This window comes from Labrus bergylta, chromosome 9 (assembly GCF_963930695.1).
Source record: "Labrus bergylta chromosome 9, fLabBer1.1, whole genome shotgun sequence".
NCBI lineage: Eukaryota > Metazoa > Chordata > Actinopteri > Labriformes > Labridae > Labrus > Labrus bergylta.
In genome coordinates, this window is record NC_089203.1 from 25,008,417 (window position 1) to 25,032,100 (window position 23,684).

At 41.3% G+C, this 23,684-nt stretch overlaps 1 protein-coding gene across 3 annotated transcripts in view; it reads left to right on the forward strand.

The window, feature by feature from the left end:
• LOC109987330 (transcription factor COE3) overlaps positions 1-23,684 on the forward strand; it is a 130,967-nt gene that overhangs the window by 100,214 nt on the left and 7,069 nt on the right. For all 3 annotated transcript variants that reach the window (XM_029278156.2, XM_020638371.3, XM_020638370.3), the window contains exons 11-14: positions 3,079-3,167; positions 16,409-16,474; positions 17,536-17,710; positions 22,316-22,495. In XM_029278156.2, the coding sequence (XP_029133989.1) occupies positions 3,079-3,167; positions 16,409-16,474; positions 17,536-17,710; positions 22,316-22,495 (510 nt within the window). The remainder of the gene's footprint in view (positions 1-3,078; positions 3,168-16,408; positions 16,475-17,535; positions 17,711-22,315; positions 22,496-23,684) is intronic.

The window sequence follows — 23,684 nt, forward strand, 5'->3', positions numbered from 1 at the left end:
CGTAGTTTGTCATGAGAAAATGTAATCAACATTCAAACAGGACAAGAAGAACAAATGTGATATCAATGTACTTAAACAGATACAGATATAACTTCTTACAGACATTAAATGTGCAGGTCGACCGGTCTCTGATACGCACTAACACTCATTAACACGTTTGTGCAGACTCTCCTGCTCATCGAGAACATTTCAAATCCCCTTGCAAAGTTTAACATGATTTCAATCCGGGCTTTGATATTCAATTAGCTTAAATCTTGACTTTGATGCCATTTCCTGCCAGAGCTACTGCAGCGATGGCCGAGCACTATTTCCTTGAACACTATTTGGACTGATTGAGGATCCATTGCAACATCTGCAAGTTATCGTGATCATAAAGCAGCAAAACAAACAAACCAGAACATTTAAACTGCCATGTTTTACATTTGGTGTGAGGTTCAAACTCTGATAGAGTTGTCATGATACCAGAATTTAACATTTGCTATGATTCTCGTAAAACAATTAATTCAGTGGAAAGGCAATATAAATGTCACCCAATATTGTAAAATGTAGAGTTTTTTTTATCACAAAAAAAAAGAAAACTGTATAAATTGCACTAAACTAAAGGCACATTGCAGTAACCAAACATTGCTATAGTTTGGATCCAGTTTAGACAGTGCTCTCTCTCTTTTGCTTTTAGTTTGACTGAAGAGCTGAAGTTGTTTTAAAGCTTCTTTCTTGTTTACTACCGATCATTAAAATAACAGATTGTATCATTTAAAACTTGTGGTATTGAAAAGTATTGAAGTATCTTACATTTCAACAACCTCAAGGCTCTGATCTGTGCTTCAAATGTCTCCTGATGTAACTCTTTGATGACACTTTGGTTTTCTCGGAGACTTCTTTAAGAATCATAAAATCGGATCTTTGTATTCAGAGAGATCCATTCTCTAGGACAGACAGCAGTGCAAAATGTCCACTCTATAAAAAGAAAGAAAGTCACAATATGAAGAGGCAGGGTGATAATATGGGTCAAGAAAGGACAAACAATCATAGATTGGAATGAGTGTGTTTTATAATTTGACAATAGATATGACCATTGGGGCTCCAGCCTCCTCCTGCAGCATCAGATCAGAAGCTCGTCTGATGCAGATGAAGAGTTAAACACCCGGTCTCTCATTCTCTCACTCCCTCTCTCTCTCTCTCTCTCTCTCTCTCTCTATCTGAGTGTAAATGGATTTTTTATTCAATTGCAGCATTTCCCATAGTGCCTTTCACTTGTTTTATAAGTTGGGATGTATGTACGCAGCGTCGAGAGGTTTATCCGGTTTGCTGCTCGTGTCGTTATCTCCATTCATCCTCCGCTGCTCTGCATCCCCCCAAAAAGTCTCTTTGGGATCCCACAATGAATCCCTCTTTTATCCACGCCGGGCGAGGTAATAGATTCAGGCCGCCGCCTGCTCTCTGCTTCCTCTCAGGAAGGCGGGGAGGCAAGAAATCCAACATGGCAGCCCCTGCGGCGAGGGCCACGTCCCTCAGCGCTCTGTCACCCTTCAGATATCATCCCCACCCCAGTCGCAGGCTGAAAGCCCTTTTTCTCCTCCGCTCGGCTTGAAACGGGCCCCGACAAATTTGATTTAGCAGCTCGCCGTCGCCTATTCCTGGGGAAAGAAAACAAATATTGTTATAATGGTAATAACATCTATTTGGAGCGCAGGCGACAAACGGCGGCGCGGCCCTTTGAAGGAGACCCCTCTGTGCTGCGTATAGCTGCCTTATTCTTATTCATGAAAGCCGCGGTTATGCATATTAGTGCAAACTAGCTATTCTACTCAGCGGCATTTGGTGTGTCAATCATCCTTACAGAATACAAGAGCCAACGGTGACAAAGCGGAGTGGGCAAGATCGGCTGACAAATTGTCCCCAAAGTCAAATTTGACAGCCTTTTATGATTAATGGGCTTGATTATGGAGAAGTGTCTCCCTGAACTCATTTCCGGGTGTTTCTCCTGCTCTGCTCTCGGCGTATGGAGAGAGAAGGGAGAGGAAGAGGAGGAGGAAGGCCGAGTGTTTGTGGAGGTGAATAAGTGGAGGAGAAAAGAAAGGAAAGGTTGGATTGAATTAGCGCTGCTGGAGCGGTGAAAACGGCGGAGCGAGGAGGACAGATGGAGTGTGAGGTCTCACACTTAATAAACAGACGAAAGATAAAGAGAGAGAGAGAGATCAATTGACACTGCTCACTCTCTCTCTCTTTCTCTCTCGGTTAGCGATCACTGTTAATAAGAACCAACAGACTGAAGCTGAAGATCACTGAGAGGTCACATTGGGTTTTTTTTTTTTTTTTTTAAACCAGTAGTGAAACAGGCTTCTGTTAAAACCTCAAATGTACCTGCTGGTGTCACGTCAAGTCACATTCACTTGTTCATATCAAAGAAAAATGCTATCCCTATTTTTTTTCTTTCTTTTTTTTTTATTTAACATATTTTGGGGTTAAACAGATTTGAATGTCTCCTGTAGATTAGTTCCTCCTGCAGCAGTGAAACAGGCTGTATGTCTGCAACATCATGCTTTATGGATCGAGAAGAGTTTTAGTTTTTATCACTGACAGGTTCAGATTGTTATTCTATTCTGACAACATTACAGAGAGGATCCCTACAGAGATGGAGCTTTTTGTGAAAGAGGAAAATAACTTTTTTTTAACCACAAACAGCTGTTACATAACTCTCTACAAACATATCAGACTACATTCATAAGAACTTATTTTACCTCGCAGAAGAACGCAGGAGTTGCTGATCTACTGCTGCCTCAGTCTGTTAGTTTGTTGTTGTTGTTATTGTGTTTTAGAACATTCAATCAACAGACTAGAAAGTCACACAATAAAACTAACTTACTAAAAAATAAAAGCAGATGTAGACCAGCAACTCCTGTGATGGCAATGGAGTCTGGTGAGCAATGTGACGTCTGTTTCTGGTAATATATTTAAAAAAAGAAAATCAATCTTAGCTTTGATATTCTGGTTGTATGTTTGTAATCTGTGTTGAATATAGTTTCAGACATGTTCAGTTGTGTTAACATATCAGTCTTTGTTTTCACTTTTTTGCAGCCTTGAACGAGCCAACCATCGACTACGGCTTCCAGAGGCTACAGAAGGTCATTCCACGCCACCCAGGGGACCCTGAGAGGTTACCTAAGGTCAGTCCGACGCGTCATCAAGTCACTGCTGCATGCTTGAGTCTGAGATCAGATGTCAGGTTCAAGGATCAGGAAGTGAGCCCAGAACACACCTGTCAGTCAAAGCTCAGGGTTAACAGCCCCATTACAGTCTGGTTAAAATCTGGAGTGGCTGTTTGTCCCTCTGTGGCCGCCGTAGACCACCTGCACTGCTTCACATTAAGGTTTTCTGTAATGTTCGAGCTGCCTGATGTGATTTGTTGGTTCTGCTCGGGACACTCTTGGCTCGGCGGCATCTCCTCGCTGCCAGCCGGCTGATTGTTCCCGATCCTTCATACAGGAAGCAGCTGTTCACGGGAGGAAATCTCTCGCTGAGCTTTGCTTTTGTTTCCCCTTCGACTGGCGAGCACCAAGGTTTGGACGGCGGCAGGTCGCTGGCTGAGACGGGTCGGGATGTTAGAATGTGACCTGATGAAGGTGGAGAGCAGGTGGAGAGAGCTGATTGGTTCATCAGGGTGTGACTCACTTCTTCAGACTAGTAAATATTAATCAATAAACCTTGTTGTTTATGAAACTATCCGATAAACAGGCTGCTTAATATTTTCTATTCTTCAGTTTTATTATGTTTTATTGATAAATACTTCAGTAACTCATTTCATTCACTTGAATCAAACTTAATTTTGTCAGAATAGTTTCAACTTGATCTCCCTTTCGTTGTGATTCACATCATAGTTAATTAAGGGTTACCCCATTGTTTTCTCATGATGCTTTGGTTGTGCAGTGAAGCACTTTGAATTGCATTATTGATGAAATGTGTAAATACGCCTGCCTTGCTTTGCCTTATGCTGCTCTTGAAATAGCTGAATTTCTGTAAAAAAAAAAATTCTTGCCCTGTCAACAAAAAAATTACTGATGGATGAATGCCGAGCTTTTTCGCTCCAAGAATCCAACATGAACTGGCATGAAAGTGGATTATTTATGTCTGTTTAATGGAGCAATGCTAACATGTGCTCCAGCTTCAAGTCTTTTTTCTTTGCTTGGTTCAAAAAGCGGTTAATCTCAACCTCTGTATCCAGTTATCTTTGAGTTTTGTTAAAATCAATCAAATCAGGATCACAGCTGAATGATTCAATTCCACTGACAGACCAAACATCATGACGTTGGGATAGATCATTCAGATTGGTCTGAAGACATGTCAAGCACATGTTCTGATGGAAACATCTGATGGATGTAAACTATTTGCTTTAGTGAGGAGAGTTGAGAAGCAGAGGAAATGTAGACTGACCAATGGATGTGTTGTGGAATATAAGAACATGATATGTAAGAATGCAGAGGCTGAAGGTACCTTCTACTAAATATATTGCACATACTGCACACTTACACATCTCCACATTTAAAAACAGATGTTTTATAAATATGCAATCCCATTTGTTTCTTGTGATTGGTAGACTGATTAACAAACATTAATCATATAATGGTTAGTTGTAGGGATGCTGATATGACTGAAAAGATGAGCAGGTTGAAAGTCCGGTGTAATTCTCTTCTTAAACCAAAGCAGCTGTCTGACAGGAAGGAAAAGCAGATTTAAAAATCTATTAAATCTCAGCAGCAGCCTCTTTAGAGAACAGTGACAGAGAAGAAATGTGTCTCTGATTCATGTTTAATGGTTAAATCACAGGAAGCTCCTTGAAGATCTGTGCAGAAAAACATTTGTAGTGAAAATCAGTTTGTTTGGATTCAATATTCACCAACAGAAAGACATTTGTATGCACACATGCATGCACACACACACACACACACACACACACACACGCACACTTACACACACACCTGGCCTGGTTCGTATGAAGAGATTATTCGTGCAGCGGCCGGCTGCGGGCTAACTGAAGCAGATTCTTTGAGGCAGCGAGCGGCGGCGGTGGCGGAGAGCGTCAGATGGGCTCTGACACTCGAAAGCAGCTGCCAAATTGAAACCATTTATCAAAATCTGACATCGGAGATCCAGTCACCAAAAAAGCAGTTTATTTGTAAATTGATACTAATAGTGAGCATACATTGTCTGGCCTCTTTGATGGCCTGATTTGCAGCCAGAGTGGGACGTCAAACACCTCCTCCCTCCCCCCTCTCCTCGCCCTATAAATATTTATCTATTCAAAAGAAAACTCAATAAGGCCGCAGATTTCTTTTCCTCCCAGACGTTTTGGACGCGAGGAAAAATCCCAGCGAGAGGAGAGGGAGCGTTTGATTCGCAGCCAGCATGCTGAAAGGATGGTGGGGATCATGTGACAGAGCAGCGAGGGGTTAACTCGTCCTGTCACTTCTCTTTTGTTTTGACCGGCCGTTGCTCTGCAGAGGACAGGAGGAGGGATGGAGAGAGATGTTTGGGCGACCAGGTTTCTTTTTTTTTGGACAGGCGGGGCGACACAGAACAGATTGATTTGTTGTCGGGCGTCAGGTGGAGGATTATGGGAGCACCGTGGAGGCAGAGTGGGTGTGACTGTTCAACTAAATCAGAAGCAGTGAATATGGAAACCAGGACGAGGAAAAAAAAGCACAGATCTGATTTAATCTAAAGGATGGGAAACTGCTGTGGATTTAAAGGTACAGCATAAGGTTAGCCTAGCTTAGCACCAAGGGAGAAAGCAAGGGGAAACGTTTCACTTATCTCCATCAAAACAGGAAAAATGTATCCTAAAAGTCCCATGAAACAGCTAACAGTGTCCACATATTGATGCGTTTCTCATAAAAACATAAATCCAAGAGGACTGGCTGCAGATCTGCATTTACAGTAACCACCAAAAAACATCAACATGTTATGTTTCACATGGACTACAGGTCTGATTAAACTGTTGCATCATGTCAGCTCACACACTTATCACCAATCTGTGAGCAGGGTTGGGTAAAGTTCAGACATCCAAACGTACTCTTAGCTAACTGAATGAAGAAGCCTAGCTTGGCACAGAGAGTGCAGGGAGTGAGAATCTGCAGCTGGTGTTTTCATCACTATGTGCGGTTTTCACAAGTAGCTGATGTATTTATTAACAATGGGCATATAGGGGCGCCAGTAGCCTAGTGGTTATGTCACACGTCCCAAGTACAGAGGCTATAGTCTGCATGTCGTTCCCCCTCTCTCCGCCCAACATTTCCAGTTTCTCTGCAGCTTTCCTTTCAAACAAAGGCAAAAAATGGCTCCTGAAATATCTTTAATAAAAACAATGGGCATATATATAATAGTGTCCTGTTGTTCTGTTTAAGTCATGTCTTAAGTTGTGGTGAAAAGCCAACACTAACCCTGTCATAGTTAGTTTGTAACCTTAAGTAGTGAATTGTTTGAAGAGAAAAAAAAAACGATCTTTCTTAGTCTTTCATAAACCATTTCCTGAGGTGCTATCTAATCACTTTGGCCCACTTTATCACCTGTGCATTGCTCTACCTGCAAATGAGACAGCACCTAAAGGTGTGAACAGTAACGGTGACGCTTCATGTGTCCGCTCTGAGTCTGCAGGACGGACACACTGTGGTGTCCGCTTGCAGCCGAGACAGACTGTAAATGAGATTAGAGGTCTGAATTATCCAGGAGAAAGCACAGAGGTCATCAGTGACCAGTTGGCCTCGCAGCCTGCCGCCCTGCCTGGCTGCGCGACGGTCCCTGTCTGTCTTACAGAGGGACTATCAGACTTCAAATTTCTTCTTCAATATCTAAATAGAGCCTCAGATTTCCCATAACTCACAAATTAGAATAAACAAATTATAATTTTAAGTGTAGACTGAGGAGCAGAAGCAACGTCAAGGGCTTTGAGAAGGTAACTAAGGCTGTAGTAAGAATAACTCATTTATTGAAGGGGCTTTTAAGGTCAATTGTAAAGGTGTTGAAAGGAAGCAGATAGTTTAAAAAACAATACATATGTGTCTGTAAAATAGAGGATGTCCTGCTTGGTTTTAGGTTTCTTCAAATTAGCTTCAGACAAATAAATCTTAAGTCATTTTTTTCCTCTCCTTCCCGGTGATTTGTGAACCATAACGTGGAGATTAAGCGTGTTTGGCGTGTAGCGTGTGCACCTTTAGCTCTGATCATTGACCCTTATCCTGACTCATGAGGGAGGGGGGGGGGGCACCCGTCCGTTCAGGGATTATTAATTCCAGCCCACTTCATGAATGAGGAGATTTCCTGCTCTCATTGAGAATAATGAGCAATATTTGATTCATGAGCTGAATTTCAATCAGCTTAGTGTGAATGAATTAACCCCACACCATGTCCCACATCATTAGAAGATCTCTGCGCCTGATAATCGCTAATCTGGAGATCCGGCGCTATGCCGCTCTGCTGCTGCGGCTCCGCGCGCAGGGCCATCCATGTTTTATAGAGATCAGTGGGGCGGCGGCTGCATCTGTAGCCGCGCTCGGGGTGATTTATCATTGTTAAGGCCGCTGTCTGATGGCTTCTCCTCCAGGGTCACACTGATCCCTGCTCGCCCAGCACCTCCTCAGCCACGGAGCCGGCCCCCCGTAATTAAGCCCCAAGAAACCAGAGGAGGAAAATAGAAAAAAAAAAATAAAGAGGGAGGAGGGTGAAAAAGAGGAATATGTCAAGAGATGGGCGAAAGAAGGGCAAGGTCACGAGGGTGCATCCTGTGAGAGGTGTGTGTGGGGGGGGGGGGGGTGTAGTCTGAGAGTCAGGAGTGTTTGTTTCCATAAAAATAATCAGATTTCATGCAAAAATATAAATGATTTACAGATTATCATGAAGATGGTCGTTCCTTTCAAACTTTAGTATATTTGTTTTATTTTTACTTTTTTTTATCAGCGGAGAGGATTTTACTCGCATCTTCACCCCATATAGTTTTCTGAGTATTTAAGAAAAACTCAAATAATATTCCCTGTACGTTTTATCTCTATGCATCATCGAGAAAGGAGGGTTAAATATTGCTTCTAACGTATAATTCCCCGTCTAAAACCAATTTCATCCAAATGTGAATTAGCCTAGAGTTTGTGGAGGTTTCTGAGAGATGTAGCCACCAAAGAGAAGCGATGTGAGGAAGAGGTGGATGAGATGTCTGATGGAGATGAAGGAGTGACTTAAATAAAAATGTTTTACCTGTTAAAACAACCATATGTAAAAAAAACAAAAAAAAAAACAACAACAACTCAGGTAAACACACTCTCTCCAGATGTGAAGGTGTTTCACCATCAGTGAATCCTCCTCCTTGTTGTGAGTTGATTAGACCCACTGAGGATGACTCTCGTGTGTGTGTGTGTGTGTGTGTGTGTGTGTGTGTGTGTGTGTGTGTGTGTGTGTGTGTGTGTGTGTGTGTGTGTGTGTGTGTGTGTGTGTGTGTGTGTGAACAACTCACTAGAGCATCAAATGTGGATTCATCCACCGCTGAAAATAGTCCCTAAAAACCTGCGCTATTTATTCTGGTTTGTTTGATAAAAACAACAATGTGCACTTATTTTACGAGCCTTTTTTAGCAAAATAAGAGAAAACAAAACCGACAAGTGATGCAAGGGCTTCTTAGCAGTTTGTTATGAGAATGATTTATGTGGTAAAATTAATTAAAAAGTTCCAACTCCTTAAAATACCCTGTAAAAAATGTTAGAGTATACGATTACACTAGGATCCAGATGGTTTTAAGACATTTGGAATTAAATGATTTGATTTAAAAACATTCCGAGATGCTTGTATTAAATTACGTCTAATCTTCAGAGCAGCTTGTTGGAATCAAAACTATTTAAATGAATAATCTTAAATGTAGGTTTTAATTTCCTGTGAATATTCTCACAGGAAGTCGCCGCATTCTTCTTCTCTCCAAAGTAGAATTTTTTATCTCGATCGTGACCTGGCATGAACTCTGCAGAGTGCTGACCAGTAAGATGATCAGATTAAACCGCTTTAATATCTGAATGTGATTTAGGTTTCCATTGAGATGTTTTATTCCAATTTAAAGGGCCAGTACGCCTTTTTCTTTTACAACTAAAGATTTCAACAAGTTAGTGTTGAGTCTTCTGATGAAGTTTAAGTGATGTCATGAGTTAATGTCTGAATGAAAGCCAACTTTAAGCCAAAGCTGTACTGTGAAGACCTAACTATGTTGTCTAATTTTCCCCAGTGGCCAGGTGGGGTATTGCAGACTGATATTTAATTTTAAAAAAGTAAAAAAAAGTGATATTGATCTTGAAAATTCAATATCACTGTACCTTGTGAGTCGACATGGTCTTTGAAGGCCTTCACTCTCTGTTTGTCAATAAATGCACGTTGTCGATGAGGGGGCGGAGTCAACAGATGTGTGTGTTTTACAACAGTGCAGTTGCACTCAGAGGCCTTCAGCAGGCGCCAAAGCTCACCAAAACCAAATCCCTACATATATTACTGCTGAGTGAAACATCTTGTCTGCTGAGTCTGATGTTTGTGCACATATTTGTTTGTCAGATGTTCTTCTGTTTGTGTGCAGCACTATCATTTACATGTAGTTTTTATTTCAGTGTGTATCACGCTTTACTGTATTAAATGACGTGAATCATTTCAGAACCGTCCGGTGAAAAACTCAACCAATCAATAAGCAGATGTTTATGTTTGGTCCAATCAGCTGTCTCCATCTATGAGCAGTTTGATATGTCCAGTTATCCACTCCAACCTCCCGCCCCCTTTCACCACTTTCACCCCCTGCCTCACCTTGGACTCCATCCATCTTGTCTCCGCTGAAAGGAAACACCCAGAGTCCCTCTCCCCACCTCCTCCTCATCTCCCATCCCTCCCGACTCCATCTCCTTCGTCTCCCATATTCCCCCTGTCTCCCCCATTCCCTTCCACTGTCCTCCCCCCTTTAGGAGGGGTGGGTCAGTGATAAGAGATGATGATGATAACCGGGAGCCAGTGCATTACCGTATCGATCGGGGCCTTTCAGCGCCGTTAAAGCGCCCGGCGTTCTGATTGCCGGCACTCGCGCTGACAGGAATCCGATGGCGCTGTCTCTCTCTCTCTCTCTCTCTCTCTCTCTGTGTTAGAGTGTGTGTTAATGTGTGTGTGTGTGTGTGTGTGTAGGGTGTGGCCGAGCAGCTGGTGTGTGTGATGGTGTGAATGAGGAGCTGTAGTGTGACGCTCTGACGGATAAGAACAGAGGTTTGAAACAGAATCTGTTACATGAAAACTAGGGCTGTCAAACGATCCATTTTTTAAAATCAGGAATAATCGCTGAATTTCAAAAGTAATCCCGATTAATCGCATTCTTAATCCCGTTTAAAATTCCATTATTTTGCTTTTCAAAACATTTTTGTAATGCTTTTGTATGGAATTATTTGTATTGTGGGTTAGGGTTAAGCCAAACCTGATAATGTTTTAAAATCAGATAAAGACCTTTTGAAGAGTTCAAATGCTATCTGACAAAAAGAGCATGTTTGTACTTTCTGATATATTAGACCACCCTGCTGTGGTGGTTAAACTTGTGGTTAAAGGTGTTTTTGCTTTTGTAGCTCATAAAGAGGCATCGATTTTTTTATTCATACTGTTTTATAACTAAATAAAAAGTCCTCATAGAAGCTTAAACTATTTTCCTGTGGAGAGACACAATGAGGCCTAGGGTTCTCTGGTAAACGTATATTTGCTCTTTAATCCCGTCTATTAGTAACACAATGACAGAAAATGTGAATATTTTGTTAATTGACTTCATACACTTGATGTAAGAAAACATTGTAGTGTAAATCTCCTATCAGATGGGCTCAGTTGCTTCTGTTGGAGGGTTGACATGTGCCTTCAAAGAAGCTCTGTGTTATTTATCGGAAGTTGAGAGATGCTTGAATACAACACCGACAGTCTCAGTAACACAATCATAACAACACAATAACATTGAAGACTTATTTCTTAGAGGGGGGAGACACTGAGTTTCTTCTTCTGTGGTGGAGAGTATGTGTAGCTGCAGTAAGAGCGCCTGTTCCACAGATCAGAGAGTGTTGGCCAAGAACAAATGAACAAGTGCAAGAACACACACACACACACACACACACACACACACACACACACACACACACACACACACACACACACACACACACACACACACACACACACACACACACACACACACACACACACACAAAGAAGCACACGCTCTGAGCAGCAGCAGCTCTCCAGCAGCGAGGCCTCGGAGGCGTCATTAACTTGAGAAGGCTGTTGTGTCTGTCAGGACCTAATGAAAATAGAAGGACACACACACACACACACACACACACACACACACACACATCACGTCTACACATTACTTACAAAAAAATACACAAAAAATAGACAATGTACACAACACACCTAAGAGCAATAGTCTTTTGTGTGAGCAGCTCCTGTGTCAGTGAACTGTATTTTTCAGGTGTGTTTCTGCCCATGTATGACAAGTGTAAGTACTGTGTGTGTGTGTGTGTGTGTGTGTGTGTGTGTGTGTGTGTGTGTGTGTGTGTGTGTGTGTGTGTGTGTGACGGGCAGCTGCTGCCTCTCGGCGTCTCGCTGCTGCAGCCGAGCGAAGGAGACATTAACTAACTTCTGTTTTCTAATGGAGATTAATGAAGCCAGGGGAGCAACACTCCACACACACACACACACACACACACACACACACACACACACACACACACACACACACACACGCAACCACACACACACACACACACACACACACGCAACCACACACACACACACACACACACACACACGCAACCACACACACACATACACACACACACACACACACAAACAGTAATACACAATCAAGCACACTCTTAAAAACTCACTTTTTTTCACCTGTGTCAGGGCTGTTTAGTTTAAAATTAAAGGGGAATAAAAAAAAAGATCAAACAGGAAACAGAAAGGTAGAGAGGATGAAAAAAGGATAGGAAGTGAATAAACAAAACAAAATACATAATGATGTGCAAACTAACAATACAAACACACATACATACACATATACAATATCACAGGAACACACACACACACCTACACACACTCAGAGTGTTGGCAAGTGCAGGCTGACAGATTGTCCTACAATAGAGAGGGATGTTGCTGGATGGTTTGATTGACAGGATGCTATTCATTCACACACACACACACACACACACACACACACACACAGTCCAGATGATCTCACACACAGATAGAATTAGAGTCACACATTAAAGTTGATCATTAGATCTTGTTTGAGCCGTTGGAAGAGGAATTTATTTTTGATGGAGCTACCTCACAACTCTCACCTTCTCGAAAGAAGAAGAAAGAAACGACCTGTGAAGCTCATTATAATCAAAACTAATGAGTTAAAAAAAAACAAAATCATTCTTCGACAGTTTTGCCCAATAAAAAAAATTATCTATAGAGGCCAAAACTGTCTTTTGTTCCAGGCTGTAAACATGTTTATTTCTGCTGTAGAAAATATCATGTTGTTATGTGACCTCATGGGGATTTCCTTGTTTTTTTGCAACCAGCCTCAAGTAGAGGAACTGCATTTTTTTGTACTTCAGCATTGGCTTCTTTTTTAAACATCGAGGTTAACAACGGTTTTCCCCTGCTACCATCATTTTCCAGCTTAATGCTGAGCTAGGCTGACAGTCATGGCTCCATCCAGTCCTTGTGCTAAGCTAGGCTAAGGCTATTCAATATGCAAAGAGATGAATATGATTCTGAAAATGAGAACAAATATACTTTCAACCAAACACTTTTTTTTTTTTTTAAATGAGCAGCTGTAGTCATGCTCCTCCAGGGAAACTACAAACATGGCCAGTCTGATGCTTTTTAACAGGCTCTATCCAATAGCGGTGCAGTGATGCATTCACTGTAAGAACTGACTTTAACAGAGGTTATATGATAGATCAAAGTCACAACTTATAGACTTTTACGTGATGGCAGTGAACACATCATGTCCAGATGGGGGAGTTGTAAATTCAGCCCTAATTATTAGATCATATTCTCTATATGTTTTTTTTTTTAAGTGTTGCATTCACTTTCCATGTCTACTGTGGGAAAATCAAACATGTTGAATGTTAGATAATATTCGAGATCAGCTGAGACATTTTTGAAGAGGAAAAACGTAGCGGCTGTTAGTGAATGTTTGTCATTCAGTAAACATTTTAAGTGTTTCTTGAAAATTCGAGGCTCATATAGTAACATCAGTTTTATTTTGCTGCTTCTCCCGACTATTTGTGTTCCAGTTTGGTGGATGTGAAAAGTTTTGTGGAAAAAAATCTCTGAATGTTTTTTGTTTCCATCTTAGTGTGTTGGACAGCATCCTCCGAGGTCAGCGTCTGTCGTGGGAAATGAGAGCCGTGTGTGTGTGTTGTTGTGTGTGTGTTGGCAGCAGAAGCAGAACGCTCTGATTGGCTGAGAGGGAAACAATGTGGTGGATGATGACTGTTTGTACTCTGAGTCACAGGAGATGTTCATTTTCTGTCTAAAATAGTAGAATCCAGAGTGGAAACCATGCAGCAGTTTTTAATCTCGCCCTGTCAGAGCAGATCACATCGTCTTCAGAGAAACTCCACAGAAATAAAAAATCACAGATTTGAGCAGCAGGTGATTAAGTCTGTCAGAGACTTTTACAGCTGCTGAATCTCTAATGATGAGTTCAAAGACTTCAGGGAGCAAATGGTTCAGTTACAACTTAAACAATCAGAAGAAGAAATCCTTTACAGTCTGATAAAGACAGACAAATAAAAAACATAATCTAAAATCTGTTTTAACACACATTAAGGTGTCTCAAATGTTACATGTTTGTTTGTGAGAATCAACTTACAGCAAGCCGTCACAACAGCTTTCATTTCTTCTCTTTTTTTTCTTTGTTCAGTAAGTTAAAGTTGCCTAAAGTTTAACATGTATGCTAAAACACTTAAACAATGCATCTGGTTCGTCCAATGTAACTGTGATGTCCATGCCAAATAAAGTCTATCTGTCTAAAGAGATCGTGTGTTTAAACTGAGAGACAGTAAAGATCTGTATTTTACGGCATGCTAAAGGCTAATAAGGAAACAGATCAAAACAATAATGCAAACTTTTGAAAAAAACAAAAAAACAAAGAGACAAGTTGATTATACTTTTAAGGATTTAGGCTCAAACATGCAGACTGAATGCTTTTATGCAAAGCTAAAACTGACACAAAAGTGAACGTAATTCATACAGACAATTTATAAATCCTTCATTAATTAAAAGAAAAAAACAAAAAAAGAGCGTCTTATGATTTTATTGATTTGATGTCTGTATTCTAATGATGACTATGGAAACTAAGTTAATTATTTTATTCTCTGTTTTAACCTCAATGTAAAGCTCATTGAGCTAAATGTGCCTTAAAAATAAATATGCTACTTCTATAATTACAAATGTTTATTAATGGTGACGTAACAAAGAAAAACGACAAGACTAAAATACAACCTCTCTCTCTCTGTTTCTCTGTTTCTCTGTTCTCTCTCTCTCTCTCTCTCTCTCTCTCTCTCTCTCTCTCTCTCTGTGTGAGTGTCTCTCGCCTGTCCACTGTGCTGTAATACCTCAGGGAGCTCCAGCAGAGGCCTCCACCTTCCCACTGCTGCTCCTCGGGGACTCACACCTCCTCCCCCCTCCTCCCTCTCTCAGTCAGCTGATCCTCCTCAGATTTCTGTGTGTTTACACCTGAGGCTGAGCTGTGAAAAAACACACCTTTATTCACACTCCTGGGAGTGTGTTTACTTTCTATTTTCCTCTTTCTTTCTTTAGACACTTCTCCTTTGTCAATTTCTTTCATTTCCTTTTCCTTCACATTCTGCCTTTCCTTTCCTTTCCTTTCCTTTCTTTTCCTTTTACGTGTTCTTATTTACCTTTCCTTTCTATTGCTTTATTTTGTTCCTCTCAATTTCTTGGCTTTCTTTAATTTTCACTGTTTACTGAAGAATCTCAATTTCTTTCTTTTTGCACTTTACTTTACAATTTTTGTCTCATCTTTCCTTATTTTGTCTTTTCCCTCCTGCTTCCTTCCTTCTTTCCTTCCTTCCTCCCTCCCTTTCTTCCTTCCTTCTTTATATTTTAGGCTTTCTTTACTTTCCTTTCTTTGTCCTTTTATTCCTTCTTTTGTTTGTTTGATTCCTTCCCATTTGCCCCTCTTCCTCTATTTTTCTCCTGTTTTTCCTTTTCTTGCCGGATGTCCTGACATCATGTTTCACTTCTTCCCTTTTCAATCTACATTTAATTTCTTCCTCCTTTACCTCCCTTTCCTTTACCCTTGCTCCTTTTTTATTTGATCTTTTCTGCTTTGTCTGTCTTTGTTTGAATTCCTTCCTTCCTTCCTTCCTCCCTCCCCCTTCTAGGTTTACTTCTTGCTCTCCTTGAATCTTTTATTTCAGTTCCCGTTTTTTCTTTCCTCACATTTCCTTCCTTTGCTCTTCCTCTTATTCTTCTTTTCCTTTATAAAAACATCTTCCTTCTCTTTTTCCTTCTTCTCCTCCTTCGTGTGTGTGTGTGTGTGTGTGTGTGTGTGTGTGTGTGTGTGTGTGTGTGTGTGTGTGTGTGTGTGTGTGTGTGTGTGTGTGTGTGTGTGTGTGTGTGTGTGTGTGTGTGTTTTCTCTATTTATCAGTCCTGTTATTGTTATTAACAGCCATCACCGTGGTGACCTGCTGAGCTGCAGACACTCAGATTGGACGCTTCCTCTCCTGTGGGCTGATGGGAAAACAGCCCTAGGGCGAGAGAAAGAGAGAGAGTGTGTGCGTGTGTGTGCCTGCATGTTGTGTGTGTGTGGTCCCGGTGTTAATGGCTTCCCACTGACTCGTCCTCTCTCTTTCTCCCCTCCGGCTACAAACATTCATCCCTCCGTCTCTCTCCATCAGCGGCCATTTTGGATCTAAAAGATCGTTTAATGTCAACTTTGAGCTCTGACTGATCGCTAGCTTTAGACAGTCTTTCCACTGCTGTGATTGGCTGGTTACTGTTTTTTTTTTTTTTTTGGGGTGCTCTGATTGGCTGCTCCTCCTCTCTGCAGGTGTAACAGGTTGATCTGTTACCTGTCCTGTTCTGTTTCTGGAGGAAAAGATCAAATATAAGTTGAAAGAATGAGCTGATAAGTCATAAGAAGGGATTTTTATTCCAGTTTATTAAGTATACTTTAAGCTGCTTAAATGAGAATATTTGCAGTTTAAATGGGAGAATTGAATCTAAATAAGCTTCAAACACTGAATATAACACAAACAGAAACACATCAGAATATAAAAAAGTTTTTTTAAGCAGATTTTTCTACATTAATGATGAATTATCTTTCTGTATCTTTCTGTGTCTCAGGAGGTTCTGTTGAAGCGAGCAGCCGACCTGGTTGAAGCTCTCTACGGGATGCCACACAACAACCAGGTGAGTCTGCAGCTTCACTCTGACCTTTGACCTCCTCTGTAATAACACTTAAAGTTACCACAACATGGTATGTTCACTGACTTATAATACACACAGGAAAAAACATCTATATTCCCTCTATTTAGTGACCGGTCCTACGGTTCTGTGGTTTAGATGACGTTTATTATTTCACAACTTAAGCTTTAAGCTCTCACGTTTAAATAAGAGACAAGGTTTTAGTTTTTTAAATGTGACATGTTCAGACTCTTAAAAGGATAAACAATTTGAAGGAAGGTGTTAAATTAGTTTTAATAAACGCTGTTACAGTTTTCAGAACATTATTTGTCCTTAATCACAAATATAACAGAGTGATGGTTTTTAAGACTCCAAACACATTTACTGTAGTTTATTTCACATAAAATAATCATATTTAGACATATAGTACTTAGTTTACCAGAGGGATATAAATAAATCTAATTAATTCTTACATAAATTATACCTATAATAAACTTTATTTACTAAGCACTCTCTAGAATGAAAGCTACAAAGTGCTTCACTATACAGTTATTTACAGTGCAGTGTGTGTGTGTGTGTGTGTGTGTGTGTGTGTGTGTGTGTGTGTGTGTGTGTGTGTGTGTGTGTGTGTGTGACCTAATGTATTTATAACCTAGTGTAAAATACAAATGCTCAATATTTGAGTGTAAAGACCCAAATAAGCATAAAATAAACATTGAAATAAATAAAGAAAACCATACAAAATAACAATAGTTTTAAAAAAACAATTAAAAAAACATTGATTTGAAACAAGGAACAGTAAAATAAAAAACAGAAGTATATAACTCAGATTAATCTGCATTGATTTAGTCATGATGGAAGTAGATTGTTCTCAAAAACAATAATAATAAGAACATTAACACAGTAATAAACTGTGCACCACATATAGAGTCAAACTTTCAGAGGTCAAAGGTGAGTCTGGTTTACAGAATATCTGCAACAAACCCAGATTCAAAAACAAAAACTGTCAAGCAGCATCTCTCCTAATGACCTTCCTTCTCTCTTCTCCTGCCTCCTCCGGTCTGCAGGAGATCATCCTGAAGCGGGCAGCCGACCTCACCGAGGCGCTCTACAGCGTCCCTCGCAGCCACAACCAGCTGCCCTCTCTCACCGGCTCAGCCGCTCACTCGGGGATGATGGGAGTGAACTCGTTTAGCAGTCAGCTCGCCGTCAACATCTCTGAGGCCTCGCAGGCCGACCAGGGTGAGGGCCCACTTTACCTACAAATCCTCTGGGGCTGGAGGGGGTTCACAGTGGTCCAGTTGAATTTGAGTAGATTGCTTGGGTTTAAAAGGCGTCAGTTGAGTTCATTAGAGTTCAGTAGATGTCTTTGTAATCCATTACAGTCCAGTAAAGTCCAGTTTACCTGCCTCAGAACTACATACATCTTTAGAATCCACTACACATCCGATCTGCTCCGGCCTCACAGATATCAAATATTTTATGATCCGATCTCCTGTTGTGTGCTGGGCTGGGGGGAAACCCTGAGGACAGCCGATCACGCACTCTGTGGATTGTCACATGAATGAAACGATAGAAACTCAAGAAGCAAGCTGACTGACGTGCATTGAACTGAATTGTAGTCCAGTAGGGTTCAGTAAAGTTGAGTTGAGCAGATTGCATTGACTCTAACAGGCCTCAGTCCGTGCAGCGGTCAAGTGGTGATCAGTGTTTCAAAGTGCTGTCTTCATCTGAGAGGAGCAGAAACACAACAACCAACCTGTCTGTGCAGTTTGAAAAGTGTCGACGTCAGCTTCACAAAATTAAAGATGTTTGTCATACAGAGCACACACACACACACACACACACACACACACTCGTTTTCTTACAACAGCAGTATTGTTTCCTGCAGGATGGTTGTTTCATCCCCCTGACTCTTCATTTCTCTCTCTTCTTTCTTTCTTTCTTTCTTCTTTGTTTGCATGTCGTTTGTTGCTCTGTCTCCGATGACTCTCAGCTTTTCTTCTTTCGTTACAACATTCCTCTGTGATAAGAATCCTTCTCAAAAACATAATTATCCACCCAAATCTCTCATTTTGTTTCTCTTTCTTGCATATGTCCTTACTTTGTTCTGACGTGATATCTCCAGCTGAGGGTAATTTCATGATCTGAAGCTGCTTTTTTGGATAATTGGATTTCTTGATCTTTTACTGACTGTCACTATAAAGCTTTACATTCTTGCATTTCTTCAGTCAATCTGTAGTTCTTATCAAGCTTACAGGAGGAGATAGTGATTTTTCTTAAGCAGTGAAAGAATCAATAACATCCACAGATAAATAAACGCACACATTCATGTATTTAATGTGGTATTTGTTGTTCAGAGCTTAAACTAACATCTTAAAAACAATCTACATGATAGGTCAGGCACAAAAATCATCGCAGCAACATACAGGAAAACTGACAACCACAAAAACAAATTCTAATAGACATAAAGTTACAAGGGATGTAAATGTAAAATAGACCAGAGACGACATATTTGTGAACTGTATTTTCATAATAGTTAAAAAAAGTAAATCTTTTTTTTCTATATTTTTAAGAGGAAAAGAGTAACACACTGAGTTCAAATGTGTTTGAGTTGAACATGGAGGGAATAACCATCAGGCTCCGTGTTTTCTCTCAGAGGTATTTTCTGTTTCTGTCTGTGACGCTCAGGAAAACGTGCAGCAAACCGCTCGCGAACACGCGTCGACAGGAAGCAGAAAGAGCTGCTTTTTCTCCCCGGACACCCCTCACCTCCCCCCTCCTAACCCCCTTCCCCTTCCTCCCCCTCCCCCTCCACTAAACCACGGTCTGCTTTTCCCATCGGCCCAGCGGCGAACACCTTTCAGGAATCTATGAGGTCATGGGAAACGAGTCGCTGAAAATTCATAACGCGGTAGTTTATGTGCGCAGAGCTCTCCCGGTCGGAAACATTACACCGAGGATGTGACCGCCAGGCCTCCCCGCCGCCGTGTAGTATGAAGCGGCTCTTTGTGCCCCTCGCAATTACCCGCCGTGATTAAAACATTAATAAAAACAGCGGCTCCCGAGCCCAGGCCTTATCAGCTGGACGAGGAGAGTAATTTACGGCGCTAATTCAGAGCAGCTCATCCTGCTCAGTGTCACATCGTCTCCTGAAGGTTTCTCGGCTCTTTCTTTCTCTGGAGTTTGTCTCGGAGAGTCTCTGTGACAGCTGCAGGTGGAGGTGGAGGAGACACAGAGAGAGAGAGGGAGAGAGTTTACAGGCCTTCAAGACGAGTATGACAACCTCAAAAAACAAATACGAGAATCCAAATACATCAGCAAACAGATGTGGTTGCTGCTGTCGCCTCAAAATTGATGCAATCAAACAATAAATAACCAAAAAATCTGAGTTCTTTAAAGAGAAATCAGCTGTTACATTACTCTCTAAAAACACACCAGAATCTACATTGATAGAAACAGGGATTTGACCTCACAGAACACAGGAGCTGCTCGTCTACAGCTGCCTCTTCTGGCCAGTTTGTTTGTGTTACTTTGTTGTTCTGGTGTTCTGGATTATTTCACATCAAACACATTTTAATCAGAGGTAGAGCAGCAACCCTTGACTCTGTCTGGTTAAAACGTTGAGTGAAATGAACGTTTACATACATTTGGTTGACATTTGCTCCAATAGATTACTTTGTAGCCTTTACAGCCTGATCCACTGCTGCAGGCTGAACAGATCTACTGCAGCAAAACCTTAAAATATGTACAACATTGGCCCAGGTTTTGAAAATAAAACAACACAAAAAAAGCGGCTGAGTTGAAGATATATCCCAGAAAACTAGCCAATACTTTGAGAATGAATCAATTGGAAAGTTTAAAAAAACATAAAATGAACACAAAATGTGACAGCTGCAAACAGATTCCAAACGTACAAACCAGTTTGACCATCAGAGGGACAAACGCACTGATGTCATGCCGTGTTTGGCCACATTTTATCCTCAAAAACATCAATTATACTGTAGAGGACGCCTACGACATGGACGTCACCGAAAACAAAAAAATAATTGGTCACTTTTCTTTGATGTGTAACTAGTTGAGCTTGTAATTATGGCCTCAATGATGACACAAATCATCATTTAAGTCAAGTTTGTTTTATTTTTAAAGCCCCAAATCATGTTAGGCACAAAATCAACTACAAGGTTTCCTATGATCCTTTAATTACGATCAGGAAAAACATCACACAGGCTTTAAAAACACACTTTTTTCTAGTGAGAGTGGTTTATGGTTGTCCTGTCACAGTAGAGATTTAGACAGCGTCCAAAACAAATGATCTAAATTTGAGATAGAAGTTTGGGATCATCATAAAAGCACAAGTCTTATTTTTCTGCAGGTTCTTTATTCCGGTTCAGCAGCTTTGGTGTTCGTTTTGGACTGTGATGTGTTCAGTTCCTGTAGTAAAGTCCAGTATGAGGAACCAGCTTGTGGTTCTGACACTTTGCAGTTTAAACACTGCTGATCCACCTGCAGGGATCGTTCACAGTGTGACGTTTACTCAGTGAAATAAACTGTCAGTCATCGTGTTAATCAGCAGCTCAAACTACAGCTGAACTCCGAGCCACACATGTTTCAGTTTGAGTCTCTGTGAGGTCGAAGGATGTGATCTGCATCCGATCTGCTTCCCACGCCGCTGAGGACGCACACACACACACACACACACACACACACACACACGCGCACCAAAACAAACACACAGAACACAGCAAGCGTTTGTGGAACATTTTATTTCTTATTATTGAAGAACAATGGTGACATTTAGCTGTTTTCTGTGACGTGCTGCAGCTCCGCCGCTCCCTGCTCTCTCTCTCCTCCACATGTGTTTCCCATCGCCTCCTCCCCTCCTCCCGCTCCTCCCGCTCCTCGCCTCCTCCCCGGGCAGCGCTCCATCACACGCTCCTGCTGGGAATTGCGTTGGCCCGAACCAGGAAGTGGGGGAAAGTGGACAAGGGTGGAGGGTTGATGGAGGGAGGAGGTAATGTGCTACTTGGCACACTGTTGACTTACACTGAGCATGCTCGGGCTGAGCTTGGTGGGAACCTTTGGAGCCTCCTGAGGGGGTCAAAGGTCAGGCTGAGCGCTGCAGGGAACATCGGTGTTCAATGCATCCTCGATGAGGGTCAATCAACGTGAGCGGAGGGGAGATAGAAGGGGGGAGGAGGGGGGTGTTAAGGTAAGAGAGGTGAGAGATGAATGGCAGGACTTCGCCCGAGGGGAGCGGTCTTTAACAGGCGTGATGATGTCATCGCTTAGGTCACAATGAGGCGCAAACCAGCACATGCCTGAGCCTATTAGAATCTTTAGAAATTAAAACATGTTTTAGGGGCTGGAGGGGCTCAAATACTCATGGAAATGTTTACACAACTCACCAAAAAGGCTCCACTGGAGGTCCGATCGATCACTTCTGATGCGTTTCAGGTAGTCGGGAAATCTAAACTCTGATTGGCTTTCACAACACAGCGTCAAGCAGATTTGTATCTCAAGTGTAAATATTTGCTCTATAATGGATTCTGAGCTGAATTGTATCCAGATATCTTGTTATAGAGATCAGTAAGTCATTGTTAGATTACCGCTGGTTGGTCAGTAGAGCGGATAATGCTCCGCCTTGTTTTTGCCGTCCACACGGGCTGTTTCTCCTCCATACACCAAATGCTGCTGATGTGTTATTGGTCAACACAACTCGTACTACAGATGTCAAACAATCAGAAACTAGAACATTTCACGTGTTGCAAATCCAGACCCCCCTGAGTACAGAGTCTACATTTCTATGTAGAAGAACTGACCCCTGTGTGTTGTTTCTCCTCACAGGTTACTCCCGTAACTCGAACAGCGTGTCTCCTCGTGGCTACGTGCCGAGCTCCACGCCTCAGCAGTCCAACTACAACACCATCACGTCCACCATGAACGGATACGGAGCCGGGATGACCAACCTGGGCGTCCCCGGGTCCCCCAGCTTCCTCAACGGATCCGCCAACTCGGCTTACGCAAGTGAGTCTTTTTTTTTTTTTTTTTTAAATTGACATTTCTAAAAGTGAAACCCATCCATCTGAGGGGCAGCGAGCGAGCAGGAGGGACGAGTCTGACTGACTGAGAGTGAATGAACTTTCAAAGATTTCTGTACATCTTCAAAACACAATGAGATGTGAGACCGATTATCAGCTAAGAGCTCAGATCTAAAGTGTACACAATCCTTCAACACATGGAACATGTCCACTTCTCTCAGCATTTTTCAAAAGTTTGAATGTTTCATAATGGTTCTCATTTGTTTGTGAAGACTTTGAAATAGAAGCAATCGTGTAAGTTTCTATTAACACGCTGAAAGGGTTTTAAAATCTCTGTTTAAGTGTCAGCATTGAAAGGAATAAAGGTGTTAATTAAAGCAGACGCATTAAAGTGTCAGAGCGTTAGTGATCAGTAGACGGGTCAGAGGAGATCTTCTTCAGTTGTGGTGTATGTTTGTGTTGAAAGGTCTTGAAGGGTCAGTGAAGATCTGAAAGGGTTTGAGGTGTTGTTCTTTCAGTGACAGATGAAATATGAATGATGAATCTTTTGAAGGTTAATCTGCACATTTATGAAATTTCAGTTGATTTTTAAGCACTTAAAAGAGTTCAAGTCTAAGTTGAAACAGTGAGATTTGTGTTATTAGGTGATTTTTTTAAATATCTCATTGAACTTGCAGTGATATGTCGACGTGTCAATTGAAGGTTAAAATCACATTTAACTCGTACTAATGTATGAACTGAAAGGAGGCAATTGTCATTGAAGGATAGGAAGGATTTGAGATTTTATCAACTGAAGTTTCAGGTGTGGGTTACATTTTTTACACCTTAGTTGAAGTATAAGAGCGTAGGAGGTGTCACATAACGAACAGTGCATTTATAAGACATTGAGCAACATCTTCCCCCCTGAGTTAATTTCAATGTTTAAGAAAAATGTCAAACCTGCTAAAAGCTTTTAAAGCAACACAAAGTTTGTTTCAAGTAGCTGGTCTTTAGTACCAAGAAATGTTGAGCTTAAAAGGTAGGATGAATTATTCACTCCAGATGTGTGCAGATGTAAAATCGATGCAGATGAAATGGAATCAGCATAAGTTTAGTTTCTTTTTGTGTCAAAAACTGAATCTTAGAGTACTTAACTATAAAAATATTAATTTGAGATATTGTTTGGGATAAGGCAA